The 20432-nt window shown below is 43.8% G+C and overlaps 1 protein-coding gene across 4 annotated transcripts in view; it reads right to left on the reverse strand.

Moving 5' to 3' along the window:
• PARN (poly(A)-specific ribonuclease) overlaps nucleotides 1-20432 on the reverse strand; it is a 690538-nt gene that overhangs the window by 463519 nt on the left and 206587 nt on the right. For all 4 annotated transcript variants that reach the window (XM_069210428.1, XM_069210424.1, XM_069210427.1 and 1 more), the window contains exon 13: nucleotides 11570-11647. In XM_069210428.1, the coding sequence (XP_069066529.1) occupies nucleotides 11570-11647 (78 nt within the window). The remainder of the gene's footprint in view (nucleotides 1-11569; nucleotides 11648-20432) is intronic.

A 20432-nucleotide genomic window follows, 5' to 3' on the forward strand; every position in this document is an offset into this window, starting at 1 on the left:
ATGTCTCCCAGCTCCTAAAAACTCAAGTCCACCCCTGTCAGACTACCCCACAACGCCTGCAGCCTCAACACACAGGACCCACTGACCGCAAGAGCTCTTGGATGTGAAAACCTGACACCTAGACACCCCTTTATCTGTCACTCCTGGGCACAAGAGGATGAAAACCAAAGGTGTACCTACCTCCCTGAGCACCCCAAGTCTACCTACCTGCTTGTTGTCCCTGACTAGCTTCCTAGCCAGAGCCTGCAGCCTGTCTTCACAAACTCTCATAAGAAACCATTGGACACCCAACGCCTTACTGCACCTCTGCACCACCCGGCTGCCCCAGTGCTGCCTGGTGTGACCTTTTGGTGTGGTTCTTATCACTGGCCAGTACTTACAAAGCCAATCTCAGGGATTTAAGGTACACCATTGTTAATCCTGTTTGCTGAACATTGTTTCTCTCCAGAGGGAAACAGAACTCTGAAAATAGCACTGTACTTCTGAAACTGCTAAGTATTTATGCCTAAAAGTCTACTTACCGGATTACGAAGTTCTTGGGTTTGAAATATATTTTAAAATAATTATTTTTCTAAATTGGTCTCTGATTTAGTATTTGAGCGTGTCATTTATTGCCTCTGTGAGTACAACAAATGCTTTGCACTACCCTCTGATAAGACTACTCACATACAGTACAGCAAATAGAGCATTAGCCTTATCTACGTTTGTCTCTGTAATACCAACTGGGGATCCACTGGACACTTGCTGGTCTACTGTACCTTGGAGTGTACCTAGTCCGGGGTCTTTGGACCGGTCAGGGAGAAGGGCCTCCTTGCTCTCTGGCGGGTGGGTGGGGGGGGTGGGAGGGACAGATCCTGCCCTCAAACACCAAACCTTGTGGGATGACGGCTGGCTCCTCACCATTTTAAGTATTTCATAGTTTGTTATTCTTTGTTGTTCTCTATTTTCTTTCCTAATGTTCTTACACTTTTTTGGGGGAGGAAATGGGGAAAGGGGAGTGTCCACAAAACCGAAGCTCTTAAACCAAGACATAGCCCCACATCTCATTGAGGCTCAGATAGCCATGTTTAAATCATGGGCCTGAACCCATCCAACAAAAGGGAAGTCATATAGTAGACCCTTCATGAGTTCTGCTGAGACAAAATATGCTTCCAGGAGACTCCTCTCCTATGGAAGGACCAAGGGAAACGTAAACATGATGTGCAGCCGAGAGCCTACTGCTCTTGAGCCTTTCCAAAGCAACGGGGGTAACAATCTTCCTGAACACAATTCCCCTCTCCTAATCTCCCACAATAAATTGGACAGAGATGGCAGACATCACGTTCTGCTTGGGTCATTGGAGGTGTGCCCCATCACTTTAGCCACCGTTTATGTATCCAGTTTGGCACCAGACCCTAACCTTTTTGCAGTTCCTGGAAGACTTTCTGGAATGGCCCAAGGGGAGATTATTCTTGCTGGAGATTTCAATATAGTGTGGGAACCAATACAGGGATAAGGGGGTGGGACACATGCAAGAGCTTTTTCAAAACACCTGAAGAAGGCCCTGGCGGACTAAGGTATAATAGAAGCCTGGTGGGGAATACATTACAACTGGCTATACGTTTTACTCATGTCCACTGGACACACTCCTTTATCAAGTATATTTTACTGTGCAATGTCCTAATGGAAATGATCTACATGGCAGAGATTGGGATCACAGTGGCCTTAAACCATGCTCTTAACCTGATCCAGCTGGACCCAGGAGGGGGGAGATGACCTAGTAGTTGGCAATTCCACTCCTTGAAGGACCCTATAATTAGGGATGAAACAGGTCAACAAATTGATGAGCTTTTTGAACATAATGATGGATGTGAGGTTTCTAAAGCTGGGGTTTGGGAAGCCTTTACGGCAATCAGTAGAGGCAAAAGGTCGAGCACTCTAGGCTGTCAGCTGGAGGTGCAACCGTTAAAACGAGAAATTCAGCACCTATAAAAAGAACGGCTGCGGAACCCCTCCCGCCATGTCACCCATGCCCTGGCTATAGCCAGAGGCCAGCTCTGTATACACTTCATTAATGTGTCAGAGTGCTCCCTTCTCCACCTAATAAATCACTCATCTCTAAGGGATAAGGTGGGCAAGCCAGTTTTCTAGGATCTGAGAGGCAAGAAGAAGTATATTAGAGAGATCTTAGACGACTGGAGTGCCTATGGTCGGTAATGCGGAAATGGCTTGACAGTTCCAATGCCAATACACAAATCTCTATCTTGGATTCCCCCCGCCCAGCTCTGAGTGTCAGGAGAACTTTCTGCTGAGGGTGCAGCTCCCCAAGCTCATAGATGTGCAGAGTTTCACAGGTGGGCCCTACTCAACTGTACGAGGTCAAACAAGGAAACAGAACATTGAAACTTATAAAAACATCAAGCTTGGATAGTCTCACGACCCAATTCTGCAAAACGTAAAATATACTCCAAAAATTGCAGCCTCTTCAATTAACGCGCTGACACAGAGTCAGTCACTTTGGCAATGGTGGGGGGAGCTGTTATTGCAGTCCTACTGAAGGCCAATAAGGATGCAATAGCCCTCCTAAATCTAGAAAGCTTTTCATGGAAATCCTAGCCTCCTGCCCCAGAGAGGTGCTTTTGACTGTGGTGCACCCCGACCACAGCCTATTTGTCCAGGGACACTAAACCCACAACATCATCTACACGGCTATCCACCTGATGGAGAAGGCCTGCACCCAGAAAATACCTGTGATCCTTCCATCCCTGGACGCACAGAATGTCTTCAACAGGGTGGAGTGGGTTTTTCCCGAGTCTCACTCTTCAAAGGATGGGCTGGTGAGCTACATTTCTGAGGATAATCTTTTTAAACTATGGGCACCCCATGGCCAGCGTCGCTCTGACTAGCAGTCTCTCAACCCTCTTTTGATCTTCAGCAGGCAGGAAAGCTCTGATCGCCATTTCTGTTTGTCCTCAAAGACCCTCTAGCCTGCTCGATTCTGCAGTCTCTAGCCAGGACAGAGATCATGTTCAGGCTGCAGGAATTCAAAATCTCACTGTATGCTGACCACGTACTTCTAACACTAGGCTCCCCAAGCATCCCACTCTCAGCAGTCAGATTTACTCCTATCCTTTGGGCTGGTTTCAGGCTATGAGATTAACCATGACAGATAATGAACTTGGCGTTGGGAGCTGAGGAGGCGGCTAGTTTGACATCCCATTCCCATTCCAATTCCAATGGGAAAAAGCTTTCATCAAGTATCTGAGAGTTTTACTTCCACTGACCATTGGGGAAACTCTTTCCCACCAACTATCTGCCTCTGGTAGCATCGATCACAAAGGATCTGAATTATTGGGCAAACTTCACGCTTCCTTGGCTAGGCAGGATTAACACTATTAACATGAACGTCTTCCATACCTGTTTCAAGCCCTGACAATGTGATTGGACTCTACTTAACTGAAACTAATTCAGCAGTTACCAATGTCCTTCATATGAAGGGGAAGGTTTCTAGGGTGTCTCTGAAATTCTTCACTCAACCAATAGTCATGCAGCTACGCCCTCACCTGTTTTATAGTGCACCCTGCCTTACACCTGTAAGGCCTGCTCTAGGGGTGACTAACCTATGCTACAGGCAGTGTTTTGTGAGCATGGCACCCTGACAGGGATGCCATGTCGACTGCCTTTTTCTCCCCACCAACACACGATCTGCAATGGCAGTGGACATGTGTTTCATGAGGGGTCCCTTAGGATGGCACAACAAATGATGCAGCCCTTATGGACCCTCCCTGGCCACAGGGCCCTTGGTACCACGGCTACCTTTTACAAGGGACTCATCTGTGTCAGAGGTGTGCCAATTGTGGAAACAATGGTACAGTTTTAAGGAAAGAAAACTGGTTCTTGGGCCCTATTAGCAGGATCCCAGCACACTCTTAAGTCTGCATTGATTTCAGGCACAAAGTTGGGGGTTAACTGCAACAAAGTCCAGTTTCCTACAAATATATACACAAAAATATATTTATTCACTTTACAATTGTGATTTCATTTTTTAAATGTGTCTTGGTTAACCAGATGTGCTAATGTTGTACTGTTTCCACACAAAAGAGGACTGTGTATAAACGTCAGGGTATAAGGACTCAGGCTATATGTACCGCTGGAATTGTTTACAATACTCCTAGCTTGCTCACAGTACCCTGTCTGACCCCCTAACCATAGCAGGGTAACAGATGGGTTCCAAAAGCTTGAACATGACTACTCATGTTCAAGGAAATTGTGAAAACAGGCCTACCCATTTATTGTCACTTAGTGTCCCCAAGATTAGACAAGTAAGAATGAAAAAAAAAATCGAAAATGTATTTGAACAATCTTGTTCTTGCCTAAAAGACATGAACTGCAATTATTAGGCAAATGAAAAAAACATGGTAAGCAGCATTACAAAGATGGCAAAAAAAGATACACTTCAACCATGATTTTGTGATTGTGTTGGTATATTCCTATCTGCAACTATCTAGACTGCTGAAAGCATAGTGGGCGCACCCTCTGCCACATCTATTGGAAGTGCAGAAACTGCCATACCTGGGTAAGATATGCAGGACGCCCAGAAGCCATACTGGTGTTGGACAGGTTATTGGTCCTTTAAAGAGTGAGGTCGGATTCAAGATCAGCGTCAGCCAAGCAGCACCTTTGTCATTGCAGGCGTGCCAAGTTCCAGGACAAGCCCAGCGGGAGTGCTCCTCTGGCACCTGCAGTGTAGAGCACTTTCCGTGAGGTGCAGACTCGACACTCTATAAACGCAGAGCTGTCTCCATGGACAATCAGAATGTTCAGGCATCATGTTCTGTGTGCTCAGTTTTGGAAAGAGTGCACACATTAGATGGTTTACTCTGAACTGGCAACATTCACAATGATTTTTCAGTACACTCACATAAATGAGAAGCCATGTAGGTAACCAACAGAAAACTAAGCTGAAATTGAGCATTAAAATATGAAGTCCCTAGGCAGGCCCTTATGTGCCCTACACTACACTTAAAACATGCATCGGAAACTTGAACAACAAAATTAGCTATCGTTGAAGTTTAGGGCGCACACATCACAAAATAAATTACATTTAGTCAAAAAATAAAAAGAATAAAATAGTTTTAGTTGTCTGTATAGCTACAGTTTCAAATGTTACTCTAGATGCTTGAGTCACTGTGTATCGGGTGGTTGGAAAAAAAAATGCACAGTAAAAGAAGTGAGATTGATGTTGAAGTGGTACAGAGGCAATAACGTGTCTCCCAATAGGGAGGAAACACATGCAGTCCCTGCGGGAAATTGACTCTTTTAGACATGTTAGCCCCTCTTTTTACCTGGTACTTGATGTGAGTTAGACTGGACGTCACTGGATTCCTGCTAACCAGGTCCCCAGTGCCAGATCTCTTCACTTGAGTTCTACAATGGTTTTCCCAAATTGGCACACCCTTTAGCACCCTCTGTAAGTCCCTAGTAAATGGTACACCTGGCACCTAGAGCCTGGGGTACTAAAGAAGGTCTCTGAGGGGAGCAGCGCGAATTGTGACACCCTAAGTGCTGCCACTGCGAGTCTTGCTGAGGACAAAAGAGAAAGCACGACTTGTCACACATCCCTGTGTGCCAGGTCCCCTACTATTGCATATATTTGTAACTCATCCCTACAGAAGTCCTTTCAGCCCTAAGGCAGGGTGCATTATATCACATGTGAGGACATGTCTGCATGAGGCGATATGCTCCCAGTATGACTTTGTTGATTCTTACAGAAAGTAAGTGGACAGGGAAGCCATTTTAATTACATGTGCTGGACCCTGGTCAATACAAGTTCCCCTGGTACATGATGGCTTCTCGGAACATAGGGATGTTTGGTATCAAACATCTCATATTAATAAACCCTCACTAATTCCAGAGATGGAATTATAAATACATGCACCCAGAGGGCACCTTAGAGGAGGCACCTGAAAAATAAATGGACTACTAGTGTGTTGACTGATTGGTCTGAACAGCACAGCCACTTGACAGATTTCTGACCTCCTGAGGTGAAGGCCAGTTATCTCAGAGGTTAGGAACAAAGCCTGCTCTCGGCAGAGGCGCTATCACCTCTTTCAGGTAGGATGGACATTCTAGGGTGGGAAGCTTCAATGGACCAGCCATCTTTGTTATGCGACCCGGGTCTCTCCAGATGGTGGAGATGACCACCCTCATGTCCAGACCCCACTACTTGGCGGCAAGACAGGCGGGAAAAATTTGTAAGATTAGGAGGTGTGCCCACATCTTGCCAGTCCCACCCCCTAAGGTGGACTAGGTGATATGGACATCACTTTTCAAATTCCTCCATCTTGTTTTGGATGGAATCAGCTTTCTAGGGTCAGGATTATGACCAGTTCCCACCTGAAGTTGTCAGACCTAAAGGTAGGCAACCCATTAGCTGCTATCTGGCACTCTCCTCAATGCCCCTACATTGAATATTTAGGTGACATCCCTGAAACCAAGAACTCAGATTTGATGGATCAAGATAAGGACATAGAAGAATCCCTGCCTGGTGTGAACAGCAGACTAGATGTGGACTTCTGGCATTAAACCCTGCCTGCGCATACCTCTTAGCACCAACAAGTCGAGTACGGTCCATCGCCTTGCAGCTCCTCTGCTGACCGACTCTGCAGACGACCAGGAGAAGGTATTTGTGCTTTGGAGGACCAGGTCTGTCTACCCAGCAAGTGTGAAGACACCAGGACCAACCGGAGCCGTGGAGCACCAACTTCCTGGGGTGCCGGCATCTGAGACAAGGCCCTGGACTGGATCCAATCGTTCCTCTCTGGCAGAACTCAACAAGTAAGACTCTCCCCCTTCCTCGCAAACCCCACACCTACCACCTGTGAAGTTCCCCAGGGATCCTCCCTCAGCCCCACACTATTCAACGTTTGGCCCTTACCCCTATGCTTGGAATGACTCCTGGTGGCCAGCCACCCTTGGAACCCCCTCCCACCTCCACAAACCAGGCCCACAACCTCTCAATCATCCCAGACTCCAAACTCTACATGAACCATCAAATCAACTCAGCACCTCCTTCTGCTTCTGCACCCTATGCCTCCTACGCAAGGCTTTCAAATGGATCCCCTCGAACACAGAAAGACCGTCACAAAACATGCCCGCATCACCAGAAGACTGGACTATGGAAACGCACTCTACGCTGGAATCAACCAGAATCTCACCCACAAACTACAGAACACAGAACACTGCTGCCAGACTGGTCCTCAACCTGCCTCGACACTGCCACATCTCTCAACACCTGCGCACACTACACTGGCTTCCAGTAGAGAAAAGAATCACCTTCAAGATCCTCACCACGTACACAAAGCCCTCCACAACTCCAGATGAGCATACCTGTATAGCGACTTAACTTCCACGCACCCCACAGGGCCCTATGCTCAAGCCCAGCTCTCTTTCACCAAAGTACCTCGCATCAGGAAAACCAGAACAGGGGGATGCTCCTTTTCTTACCTCGCAGCTACCGCCTGGCACGCCCTCCCACTCTACATCAGACAAACCACCCCCCTCCTCAACTTCATAAAGGAGACCAAGCACCAACAGTGAGAGTCCATTCAATTCCCACTGCACCAAAACCAAGCAGCAGTCAATGGGCGACAGCACCACCAAGACCCACTGTGGGTGTCCCAGCAGTCTAGATTTTGTCCCTTCCAGCTATTGGCCCCTAACCTCTAGGAGCAATTTTGTGCACCAGCCATGCCACCCTAACCACTCAGCACCCTAGTTGCCTGGCCACTGAAGAACAGGCTGTGCCCCCTTGCTCTAGGACCCCGGACGCCTTGCGAACCCAAAGCCTCTGTTTGGGAGCTATCGACTTCTCCCCCAGCCCCCGTTGCAGCCTGATTTCCCCCTTAACTGTAGCACCCATCTACAACCTCACCAGCACCCTGTTGCCAGTGAAACTCTGGTGCCTGCTGAAAAATTGCTGGTAGTACTTTGGACCTTGGCCCACTACGACTCCAAACCCAGAAGGTGAGCCTCCTGAAACCGACAAACTGTCTCATTGCACCACTGATTTTTCCTTCCATGGGACTGCATTGTGCGTAAAAGCGCACAGTTTTGAATGTTTTACTTACCTGTAAAAATAACAAAAACAGGACTTACTTGTGAATGAAGTTCTTGCTTTCAAAACATAAAAAGATGTGTTATTTTCTAATTTGGTCTCGGATTTAATCTTTGAGTGCGTCATTTATTGCCTCCGAGTAAAGCAATTGCTTTGCACTGTCCTCTGACAAGCCTAAGTGCTCACCAACACTACCAAAAAAAAAGAGCATTAGTATTGTCTACTTTTTCCTCAGTAAGCCAACTGGGGATCCACTGGACTCTTTGCATTGTGTACTTTAGTGCCATTAACACTTAATTGATCGCTGGACAATATTTACTAGATGAGAACGGCTATCACAACAAACATTTTAATCCTTCTATCTTTACAAAATCCTGAGTTTGTGTTTCCATTTTTATTTCTAAGGACACTACTCTTAAACCAGAAGAAATTTAGCTCCCTAAAAATAAAATAAAAAAAAAAAACCTCGCTCGTACACAAATTACGTGGAGAAGCTTGTTGTAGATGTGCAGCTGCTGAATGTTGTGAAATCTGAATATTGGTACTTCCAAAATGGCCGTACAAATTACATTGATCGTCTTGGCGTAGGTTGACGTCTTATACAATCAGTGCAATGCTGTTGTCTGTTCAGAATTCCTGTAGAATAGAGCAGCACAAGCTACCGAATTTGACACAGTAAGATTACAAAAAGCAAAAAAAAAAAAAAACGTTCTTTTCCAATAAAAGTTCTTTAAGAACAGTTAAGCTATTGAAATAGTAGCAGAATACGGAATCCTGAACCTGAAGAGTTTCCTTTATGCAGCAAAGGTTCATATCCTCCGTGTTTTGACATCTACCTGTCGCCAAATTTTTCAAGCAAACATCCTCTACACCAGAAGGTAAAATTCCAAGTTGGATTTAATGAAATGTCTAAACACTGTAGCTCCACGTAAGGTGACATTCACTCTCCACTCAGCGCAACTGCAGTTCACCCAGTTCTATAACAATCCCCCGAATCTTGTGAACGTGCACTAGAACAGAGAGCCACACTAAATAATACACAATTCCACAGTTACCTCGAGGATGAACTAAACACAGTATTGCTTTATGCAATTTAAGACATAACTGGCCTGCACAAGTAATGGGTCCACAATCGCCCCTTCACAAGGGACCAACCATCTGATTATAGCACTTGACTTGGGGTAGAAAAGCAGGGAAGCTCCAATGCCTACTTGGGGAAAGTGTGGACTAGTAATATACTAGCAAACAACATTTACTGGCACACACTAACACACTGTAGGAAAATGCCACTGTTGGCATGGTTACCTCATAACGTTTTGCCTTTTGCTGATGCTAGTTATGATTGAAAGTGTGCCGGGACCCTGCTAACCAGGCCCCAGCACCAGTGTTCTTTCCATAAAACGGTACCTTTCTCTCCACAATTGGCACAGCCCTGGCACACAGATAAGTCGCTTGTAAATGGTACCCCTGGTACCAAGGGCCCTGTGGCCAGGGAAGGTCTCTAAGGGTTGCAGCATGTATTATGCCACCTTGGGGGATCACTCACTCAGCACATGCACACTGCCTCACAGCTTGTGAGTGCTGGTGGGGAGAGAAAGAAAAGTCGGCATGGCACTCCCCTCAGTGTGCCATGCCCACAACCCACTGCCTGTGACATAGGTAAGTCACCCCTCTAGCAGGCCTTACAGCCCCAAGGCAGGGTGCACTATACCACAGGTGAGGGCATAGCTGCATGCGCACTATGCCCCTACAGTGTCTAGGCCAATTCTTAAACATTTTTAAGTGCAGGGTGGCCATAGAGTTTTTTTGTTTTTTTTTTGTTTTTAGCATTAGACAGCGCGGTTCCTTTTAATGATATGTGTCTGCTTCTGTTTGCTTTGCACACACACTGCGCCCCTCTCCTTACACTTCTTTGTTCTGTGACGCTTCGGCTCACCAGCGGTGTCTGGTGATCATTAAATGTGGTGGCTGTAATTTTGTCCCTGATGTCTAGCAAAGAGACAAATGTCTTGTCTTGTCCAAAAATATAAATAAAGGGATCAAACAGTGTTTTTGAACTATAATTTTCAAATAAATTATTTAGAAATCTATAGGCTTAGAAAGGTCACGGGAAAGTATTATAGTACTGTCCTGGTGCAACAAGGCAGGCCGCCTGCCCTAGAAGAATACCCATTTATTTTGTCAAGTGTGCCATAGATTCACCCCGCTTGTCAATAATTACTTCCAGTATGTTTAGATAAAAGTTAAATAAAATTCAAATTACAAATAAATTAAAAATAATAATAAATAGAAATGAAAAATTAAAATGAAAATTAAAATAACTAATATATATATATAGATATAGATAGAATAATTAATAAATAAAAATATAAATGTGCTCTTGTAATCTTTACTGACTCCCCGTCATCCTATGTATCTATCAATCTGTCCTCCATCACCACTGAGACTCATCCCAAACCCATTCCACTACTTTCTTCTCCAAAATAACCCGGCCTATGCTCTTCCCGCCTCTACAGCATCTAGTTCACCCCAAACCTCTGTTTACTTTCATGATCTCCCAAACAACCCTACTAAATTCTCCCTCATTTATCTCACCTTTAACTCATCTAAAACCGCTTCTGCTACTATGATCTCCCTAATCCTTTCCACGGACTCTTCCCTCCTCCATCTCTCGTTTACTCATCCCAAGCCTCATCCTATTACTATAATCTCCCAATTAACACTTCTGGATTAATCCCTCTTCTATCCCTCAATTACCCTGGTCAATCCAACTAACAAACTTGCATATCCTCTGCTCAAATTAACTCATAATAATACTAATACAGTACTCATATTTCCCCATACTAATCCACCACTAATTCCTCTTCGGTTCCGGAGTAGTGTGCTACTCACCGAAAAGCACATAGAGTAGTAACCGCTATATAAATACAATTACAATATTGAGAGCCAGCTTTTTACAGTCCTGCTATTTTTAATGGTCTTGCTACAGACATCTCCTGATGCAGACAGAATTTTATACAATACTCCACAGAGCCAATCCTTGTCAGGACTGGATGGCTTTCATATCAGACTCAGTGTCTTACTTTTGGTTTTTCTCCCAGTCTGTGTTTGCCTCACCCACAGGAGCATTTGGTAGATGGGTGGCTTATCACTCATCAATAGACATGCAATTGGAAGAAATGTAAACTGCTACCAAGCACTTGTTTTGGGTAAGGGCCAGCTTTTATATCAGTACACATCGCAATTTCCACTCTCCAGAACGGTCTGAAAGCTGGCATTCCTGCCACTCAGTGGAATGGATAATATTCATTGCTACCTCTACACTGGAACCACGTAGAAGACTGAGGTCACTATGCAGCCAGTTTGATTTGTACTTCATTGTTCTGCCAGAATATCATATGTGCCAACAGAATGCATACAGTGCAATAAATAAATCTACATAGAACAAAATTGAAATTGAAATTATTCACTTACTTCAGGTAGTTGACAGAAGAACTGATGAATGGTGTGCATAACGTCCAATAGCATGTTGTGACCGACTACAAGTTTAGCCTGAGGTAGGAAAGTGCACAGCATTTGATTAAACAAAGAAAGCTGCTTGAAGAAACAGTGTGCTTTTCCTCTATGCATTTAACTTTTATACTATGTCAAATTGGCACATGAAAGTAAATGTTGTACAGTTTGAATAGAATACAAAGGATTACTCAATTTAGAAGGAGATGAACTGTTAACCGTAACAGAGTGAATACAGGATTGTGTAAGTCCATTCATTACGCACATATTTCAAAATTAAATATATTACAGGAGTGCGGTTACAGAGGTTAACTAAACCGTACATTTAGAAAAATGTTCAAACCACAAATTGATTTAGTGGAAAATGAACTACTTGAATTCCACTTATTTACATGTGAACTTGGATGCTAGTTAGTTTCCTGGTAGTGGGACAGTCCTGCTATTCCTGTGGCACAAACATCTACCCAGCCGCTGCTACCAAACATTAGCATTTAACCAAGTGCACCACTGTGTAAATTGGATCTCAAGTGCCAATGGAAAATTCCAAATGCCCACGCAGAGTGAAAACAAGTAGAGACCAAGCCTGGTTAGCCACAGTCTTGAATGTCCAGTACAGATTACTTATGGTAGAGGAATAGCCTCAAATATCCACACACCACCTCCTAGTCTCTGAATTATTTTAAACCCAGCATTGAACAGACTGAACACCACCTGTCTAACCCTATAGAATCTGGGCTCCGATGCCCTCTATAGAGAAATTGCTTTCACTTATGACAAGTATATACCACTTTAGCGCACCATGACAATCTCAATCCTTATTGTACTAAACTTCTCAGTTGCATTCAGCACAAATGACTAACCCCATCGTACTCCGCACCTTTGGCATCACGATCTTTGAGCTCAATTGGATCTTTTCCAATCTGTCCTACCCATACCTGTCTCTAGAAGCTCCATATAAGTGATACCAACCTGTTGATGTCCCACTAGTTGGAGTCCTTATTCCATCTAATTATCTCACGCCCTCCCTAGTTAACTTAATAGCTGCATTTGGAACTTCACATCACTCCTAAAGTCTTACTCCATTCTCTTACACTGATCTCCTTCAAAACCTAGCTAATGCTTCTGCCACCTCGCCATTTCAACCTTCTCTTCACAACCCATTGCCTCTGAACTGGGATGAAAATCTGAGGGATTCTACCTCCAGCCTGAGAACTACACATGGCACACACATACAAAGTGCTCAAACACTCAAGATTCCACTTTCCCATCTATTAACCCAAGGCACCAGTTTGGAGGAACAATGTATTAAAACAGCCCTCAAATAGGCATATGCCAGTATGCAATTCCTCTGTGGCAAGATTATCAAATTCATCTTTCCACAAATTAGCCCCCCTTACTTCTGAACACTTTAAATTATTGTGCTACTACTTTACAAAGTTATGTTTGTCACTTATCTGGTCATTGTGCATATAGACAAAAGGACCATGTACCATTTTCAAAATTCTATTTCATTAAATTAATGCTTTTCCGATAGCCCCATATAATTTCTAAACTAGCTGTTTCTCTCCCAGGAGGCCTTTGATTACATTTGTTCAGAGTTCTCATATTCAGTATTCTGTGAAATCAATGAAAGAGTTCAGCCAGTTTGTAATGCAACGACCACGCTGCTTGAAGTAAGTGAAATTTATTCTCAAGTGGTGCCCTGCTAGATTATTTACAAGAAAATTGTGGGCTGCCATTTTAAGTTTATAAACTTTGCCACTTTCCCGTATGCAACCTCTCCAGAAAGACATCCAACTTCCCCTTACTGCCAAAATGCTATCTGGCAATTTTCCAACTGTAGCACCTCTATCAAGTGCTGACCCCGGTAATGAAGAAGATTCATGGAACTTTTCCATGTACCTGAACCATATTTTCACATCTGCCAACCACCACCTAGTGGGTCCCCAAATCATCCTGTATGTGGTCACAGTCCTTCAGGTTGTTGGAATTCCACCACTGAAATCCGCTCTCCCCCAAACTGCACCCCCTACACCACCACCATTCAAGACCACTATGAAACAACTCAGTTCTCCAACTGAAGGATCACAACAGCTGAGGAACATCTCTCCCTTCTGAATCTCAGGGAGCCCATCATCTCTGCTCGGGGTGTGACACAAAAGAAGTACATTGTGCATAACAGCCATACATTGTTTGGAGAACGCCATTTTCTTTAGCTCCACTCATTCAAAGACCATATTAGATAGCTCTAAACACGCACACAAAATTTGACACTGTGCTTTTGAATTTTCTAATATACTGTGTGCCTGTTATAATTCAGTGAGTTTCTTATATATGATAACACTTTCTGGTGGATACGCTAGGCTCCTCACAATCTTCATTTCGCCTAGGTGTTAGCCTGGATCTGGAACTTTTCCTAGCAACAGCATCCATTCACCAGTAGGTGGCACATTCAGACTCTGCAGCAACTTCACATGGCATCCAGCCTGGAGCTATATACACATGGCATTCATGCAAACTGACTTTTTTTTTTTAAGCCATGGCTTAGGGCTCGTAGAGCGGTCAGAAACATGTTGGCAAAAGCAGACAGTTAGGTAATTGGGCCCAGATTGCGGTCTTGGAATGTTTTTAAGCATATCCTTGGACACCACTAATAAGGATAAATAACACCGGCAGTCCAAGAGATATTCTTATTTATGATCTGGATCCCTGACATTATCCAGTAGTCCTTTATATAAGAACTCCCTTTGGTACAGGGAGTATCGAGAGATTGAGTCCGTCCTGGTGGCACTGTGCTACCAGGGTGGGGAGAGGTGGTCAAGGATGAAGCATGACAGTGTGTGAGACCACCTCTTCCATTAAGACAATATTCTGATGGATAGATGTGAGCAACATTTGAGACAGAGGAAAACAAATTGTTTAGCCTACCAAAAGTTAACAAAAACGTCATACTTGAAATTCAGTGCCACCACATCACTTGTGAAAAGACACCTAACCACAGGGCAACTTACAGGGGGAGCCAAGTACTATTTGGAAGGGGTTACCTTCAATGTCTGACAAAGCTTAACTAAAGGCCTGCAAGTCCTGGCTGCAAGATCTCAGCCAATAAATCTGACCATCTCCATTGAGGGTAGCTGAAGTGCCAACACTTCTGCAACTACTATCACAAACTAGAAACCTTGCTCTATAGAAGCTCCCAGTGAGGAGTTTAACTATCTCAGGGAAATGTCCAGGTCACTGGCATTTCAGTACATATAAACATAGGCGAGCATCAGAGTGATGAAGGGGACTAGAATATCTGCCTCAATTGTCATGCAGAATGTTTTGAAGATGTTGTACAGGGTCTGAAACCAATCCAAATAAGGTTGCCAACCACTGGTGTTACTGGCTACAAAGAAAATGTAATGACTGGGAATACTACCAATCTGGGGGCTGCATCTCGGTTATCTCATGTAGGGATATTAGCCAGTTACATAACGTTTGCTCCAGTTACAACACAGGCACTGTATCTGGAGCCACTCAAACATAAGTTAGTGCCAGAGTGGGTGGGACTAATGCAGACTTTGGCAAAGGTGTGGAGGCTGGCATAGGTTCTGGTTAGAGGAATGGCGGAGGCCGAATGGGGTCAGTCACAGCAGGGCATGGGGGCAGAAATCAGACCTGTGATCCCTGGGGCTCCAGGGGGAGCTAGCATAATCAGACATGTTATTATATGGCTCCCTCGAATGCCCCTACTTGCTGAAGTGTCAGCAATGGCCCAGGGAACTCTAATGAGCAGGACCAGCCTCAGGATAGGCACCAAGTCAGTCGGGGTGGGCAGAGTCAGGTTATCAGTGCTGACACTAGTACTTTTTCCAGGCGTTAGAATGACGGAACTGAGAAGATTTCCACTAGGACAACCTGTTTATGGCGAGACTGGTCTTTCAACTTTGGCTTACCTCTGGATGGCGACTTGGATCAGCACTTGGAAAGGGAGAAGCCTCAGGACTTGGAACAGAACAGTGTCTGTGGCTTGAAATGTGCTCTCATCTGTATCTTTTCCTAGTCGACGTACAGTTTCATCTCCCAGTTCATTATGGCTTTGGTGCATTAGGGAGCATCTGTCACAAGACAGAGTCATGCTTAAACCCTAGGTACCAAAGGCAACTGTTGTGGGAATCCGAAACCAGTACCTGCTTCCTACAGTTGTGGCAGAGTTTGAATCCTTTGGTCTTCAGGGGAGACATGTCCCTAGCACACTGCCTTGTACAGGAATGATTTTGAAGTCCGTAAAGTAGACAAAACGTGTATGAGAGGAGCTCCGAATCCAAGTTGAAAGGCACAAATAGAAAGGCAGAGACATTAGCATGCACTGGCAGCTCCTATATACCACTCCAGGCCAACACTTCTGGAGGCGGTGTGAGGTCACCACACAGTCCAATGGTACCATCAACAAGCATGTGTGAACAATTGCAAGAAAAAAATCCTGATATCGTTTGGGGCTTAAGGGAATTAAATAATGTGATTAATCTTTTGTTAAATGTATCCAGCACAAGTTACCAATACAGTACTCAAACGACGGCCCATTCGTTTATGACTAATCAGTTTAAATAATGATTGTCACTGGAGAGAAACCATCAACTTAGTCCTCACTTGACACAAAGTTGTTGCACTTGAAAAAAATAGCTGAAGCACACAAATTATTCCTCTTTTGGTGGGGATGATGATTATGATTATTTTTGCACTTCATTATCAACCAAAACATTGGTCTTTACACACCAAAACTTCAAAATATGGTACATGTTCCCTTAAACATCTTCAGGCCATGCACAAGAGTTGGAAAAATATTCCAAAACATTAGAAATGTAAATATCTGAATGGGGTAGTGATATTCCCGGAGTCCCAAAGTTACCAAACACCTATTCATTAGTGACAAACCACCTAGTGGTCCTTGCAGAGAGGTAATCTCCATTATAATACTATCAAGGCCAATCTACCCACCTTTGATCAAGCTGACAAATGATGGCCAGTTGCCTACTATACTGTGCAAGAGCTTTTTGAATACTAAAGATATCTTCTCGACACTGAACAAATCTCATTATGATTGCCTATAGTAGGGCTGCCTCTATTTCATCAATTCTCCCTTCTAAAGAAAAATCCTTTTTAATAACTACTGCATTTTATGAAAAGCATAAACTACAAGAGCTAATACAAAAAAAAAAATATTTAAGACATTCCTTATGCATCACTATGTTAACGAATTTAGGCACAGAGGTCTTGTAGTCTTCCAGGTTTTTTTACATTTTGATAGTGTATACCTGGACAAGTCACTTAGAACGCTTAGTAACAGACCGATGTGCATAAGACAGAAGGTTGCTTTAAGCTCTATGCATCAACCGGTCTTCACGGTTAACTGTTAGTAGCAAAACGCACAGAGATCAAGTTTTTCTATATTTCAGACATACCTGTATAATTAGCTTTTTTATTAGACAATCTGATGTGGCAATAAGACTGCATAAAGGCATAGACTTCATAAGACAAAGGCCTCAAGTCTTATGCATAGCTCTCCAATGTGTTCATCACATTCAATTGTTTACGTAACTGTTTTCAAGCAACTGTGGCCTTATCAGGTAACAATACTTGTAGAATCATTAATTTAGAAATAATTTAACAATTGAGTTTTTTCATACAAATGATTAACAGGGCACACATTACATTTCACAGTTTAAGGTGGATACAAATGGGAAGCCCAGACATTCTTCCATATCAAGATGTTCTTGGCGAAAACAGTGGGCAACTGCTTTCTGTATGACGAAGGCAGTCAGCAAGGCATATAAAATGCTTTCCAAACGGCATTTTATGTGGGCTCTAGCTCTGATCCCATGACTGTGGCACAGTAGCTCCTGCATTGAAGACTTCCTTCTCATGGTGATTAGGTGAAGGACAGAGGTTAAAGGAGTCTTTCTGTGGCACCCTTACTGTTAGGGGTTATTAGGGCCAGGTAAAACCTAGGGCCTTACAGTTTATCCATTTCCCCTAACCCTCATTGAGTGCCAACAGCCCATGTTGTTATCCCAAGTCCTCCCTGGTACAGCCCTTTATCTCTATATTGCCTCAAATCGTCAGGGAGGTATTTTCATGAAGGACTTCTTGTTTTGAAAGTGTTCCAGCACCTCTGTGTGTCATTATATACAGATGAAGAACAACTATATAGAAACATGATCTTATATTTAGAGATACTCAGCAATGGCTGCACCAACCATGGTGAAAACAGAAGATCACTTAATGGAAGTGTTACCGTGCACTGCATTTACCACAAGGCATACAAATGAACTGGATGCCACGCTGTCAAGGAAGTGTGTTCCATCCTGTTTTTGACTGATTAGAAAGCTCCCTCTTCATTTTTGAAAACCGTGGATTTTGTATTCGCATTTCAGTGCAAACCAAACAGGCTTTGGATTTACTGGGGAGTTTTTTTTTTTTCTTAGACACTATCCCTGGTAATCTTCCTGTCTAATCTGCTTAAAATGGTTGGCACAGACTTTCTTCCATGGTGCTTTAGGGAGATGTATTCACAAGACTAACTTTAGCCACTCCTGAAGAAAAAACATCACCTAATTACTTAGTAATGTTCGAGAGCCTGGTCTTCCACTGGGCTGCTTGGTTGCTCTAGGTAAACCACACAAAGTCTTAATTAGCTGGATGTGTTTTTAGGAAGCTGTGTCTTCAGTTGAGTTTTTCTAGACTGCTCCACAACCTCCAATTTACTATGGGTTATTTTCCTAGTAATTTCCACTCCAGTTATCCCTTATCTCTGCAACTCATACCAATGTTCCCTCTTGCCCAGACAGATCATTAGATCTTCCTCAGCACTACTACTCGGCTTCCAATCATATTACCCTTGCACACAACAACCACCCTATGGAGCATCAGTACTTTCTATTATGTCCCATTTCCCCTTTGACTAATTTCTCCTCATCTGCAACTGCCCTCCAAATCACCTCTTAGACTGCCTCCTCAAAACTCCTCTGGTAACCACCCTCAATATTATGCCCTTGTAGTGTGGTTAGTTTTACGTATTCATTGCGCTTTAGCTTCAGGCTTTAGGCCTTTGTGCATTTTGCCCTGAATATATTTTATTCATTTGCTGACAGCTTAGAGCCTCTGTGCACTTTGCTCTATATGCTTTTTATTAGGCTTCGTACTGTTATTTTTCAAATAGCCAGTTCTACGGTGTTGTTTTTTATTCATATCACACTGTTTTGCCTACTTCAGCACTGGAGTTCTCCATAACATATTTACTCTGTGCTTCAGTCAAGGATACAGTCTGGTACATTGCCGATAGACGTGGTAGGAGTTTAGACTTGGCATTCCTGCGTAGGGACATTTTGTGATCACGATGACAAGTTAGTTATAAAATCACTTCCTTGTCCCAATACACGCAAGAGGGAGATTCCGACCAGGGAACCACAACTAGACGCGGACTGCTTCGTTGCAGATGCTGAAACAAGATCACAGGTCTTTACTCAGGTATGAGGGCTGATGTCTCCACAGTGATTCTAATAGGCAAGCTAGAAGCTTAACATGCTGTGCTCTAAATAGAACAAGCAGAGGGAGAGTAGAAACTGTTAGACAATATGATAGCTTTGTTCTTATGTTTTACTCTCCTGGTGACTATTTCAATCCTACTGTGTTGTATCGTTCTGGTTATTGCGGCTCACGCCTTAATATCTAAAATACAGTTGTTTTATTAAAAATATTATATAAAACTTATACTGTCTTTGTCATTTGTATATGAGATCATATTGGAAATAAGAGTTGGTTTGGATCTGAGTAACCACGACTTCCCTGAGAAGTTCCAAAGATGTCATGCGCTCGGCTGCCAAATCATTTCTTCCCCATGGGAGAAATGAGGCACTGCTAGTTAGCCGGAGCAAAAAACGGATTTAGGGTGACAGAGTTCTTTACACGTGGGTCAGACTCAGTCCCCCACACCGTTATAGATCCTGCTACCTAGAAATCCAGTAGTCTCATTTAGAATAATGAGAGCCCACACGACATGGCTCCGCCAATGTTTGGTCTGGCTCTAATGATTAGGTCCGACTGACTCTCTTGGTCTCATATATATTTTGACTCCTCGGTTCCATATACGGAGACGTCCGTGGGGCTGAGGGTTTCCGCCGCCACGGCATAGGTGCTTCCTATTGCTTAGTGGTTGGTTGTTCAAGCTTGAACTTTGAAAGGAAAACCCCGATATTGGTGTGCCTTCTCTGACCTGGAGCTATTTTTTATAAAATGGCGAATCCTAATGTAGTGAATATAGCAATTAATATGCGTCATCCGCTCACAGGACATCTGTTGACACATGAACTGACAGTCCAGGGGGGTCCAGTCACTTTTGTGGTGGACGCCCATGCAGCCTATAGAACGGAACTTTTTTATTCTTGGGTCGGATTTCCAGCAGTGGATGGGGGAACAAATACTTTTCACGAATACACTGTTGCGAATGTCCCTGGACAATACAGGGCTTACGCTTATTTAGAAATACCTCTATCTTATCAAGAACACCATAATTGGCTTGATGGCGCCCTCCCACACACAGTAGCACAAGTGAGGTTAGGTCCACTGAGTAATGATGGTCATACCTGGCCTTTATTGGCTACATATACACCACATCCTGCGGTTGCTCAATTGGCAGTGGTTGAAGTTCGTCGTTTATATACGGAATTAACGGCTACATATAGACGATTAGTTCAGTTTGTAATGCAGACACTAAATACGAATGCAGCGCGTGCTGCTCCAGCGCACCCACAGGCAGTGGTTCCGGGTATTAATCCGGCCACTG

Source organism: Pleurodeles waltl, chromosome 10 (assembly GCF_031143425.1).
Source record: "Pleurodeles waltl isolate 20211129_DDA chromosome 10, aPleWal1.hap1.20221129, whole genome shotgun sequence".
NCBI classification, from domain to species: Eukaryota; Metazoa; Chordata; class Amphibia; order Caudata; family Salamandridae; genus Pleurodeles; species Pleurodeles waltl.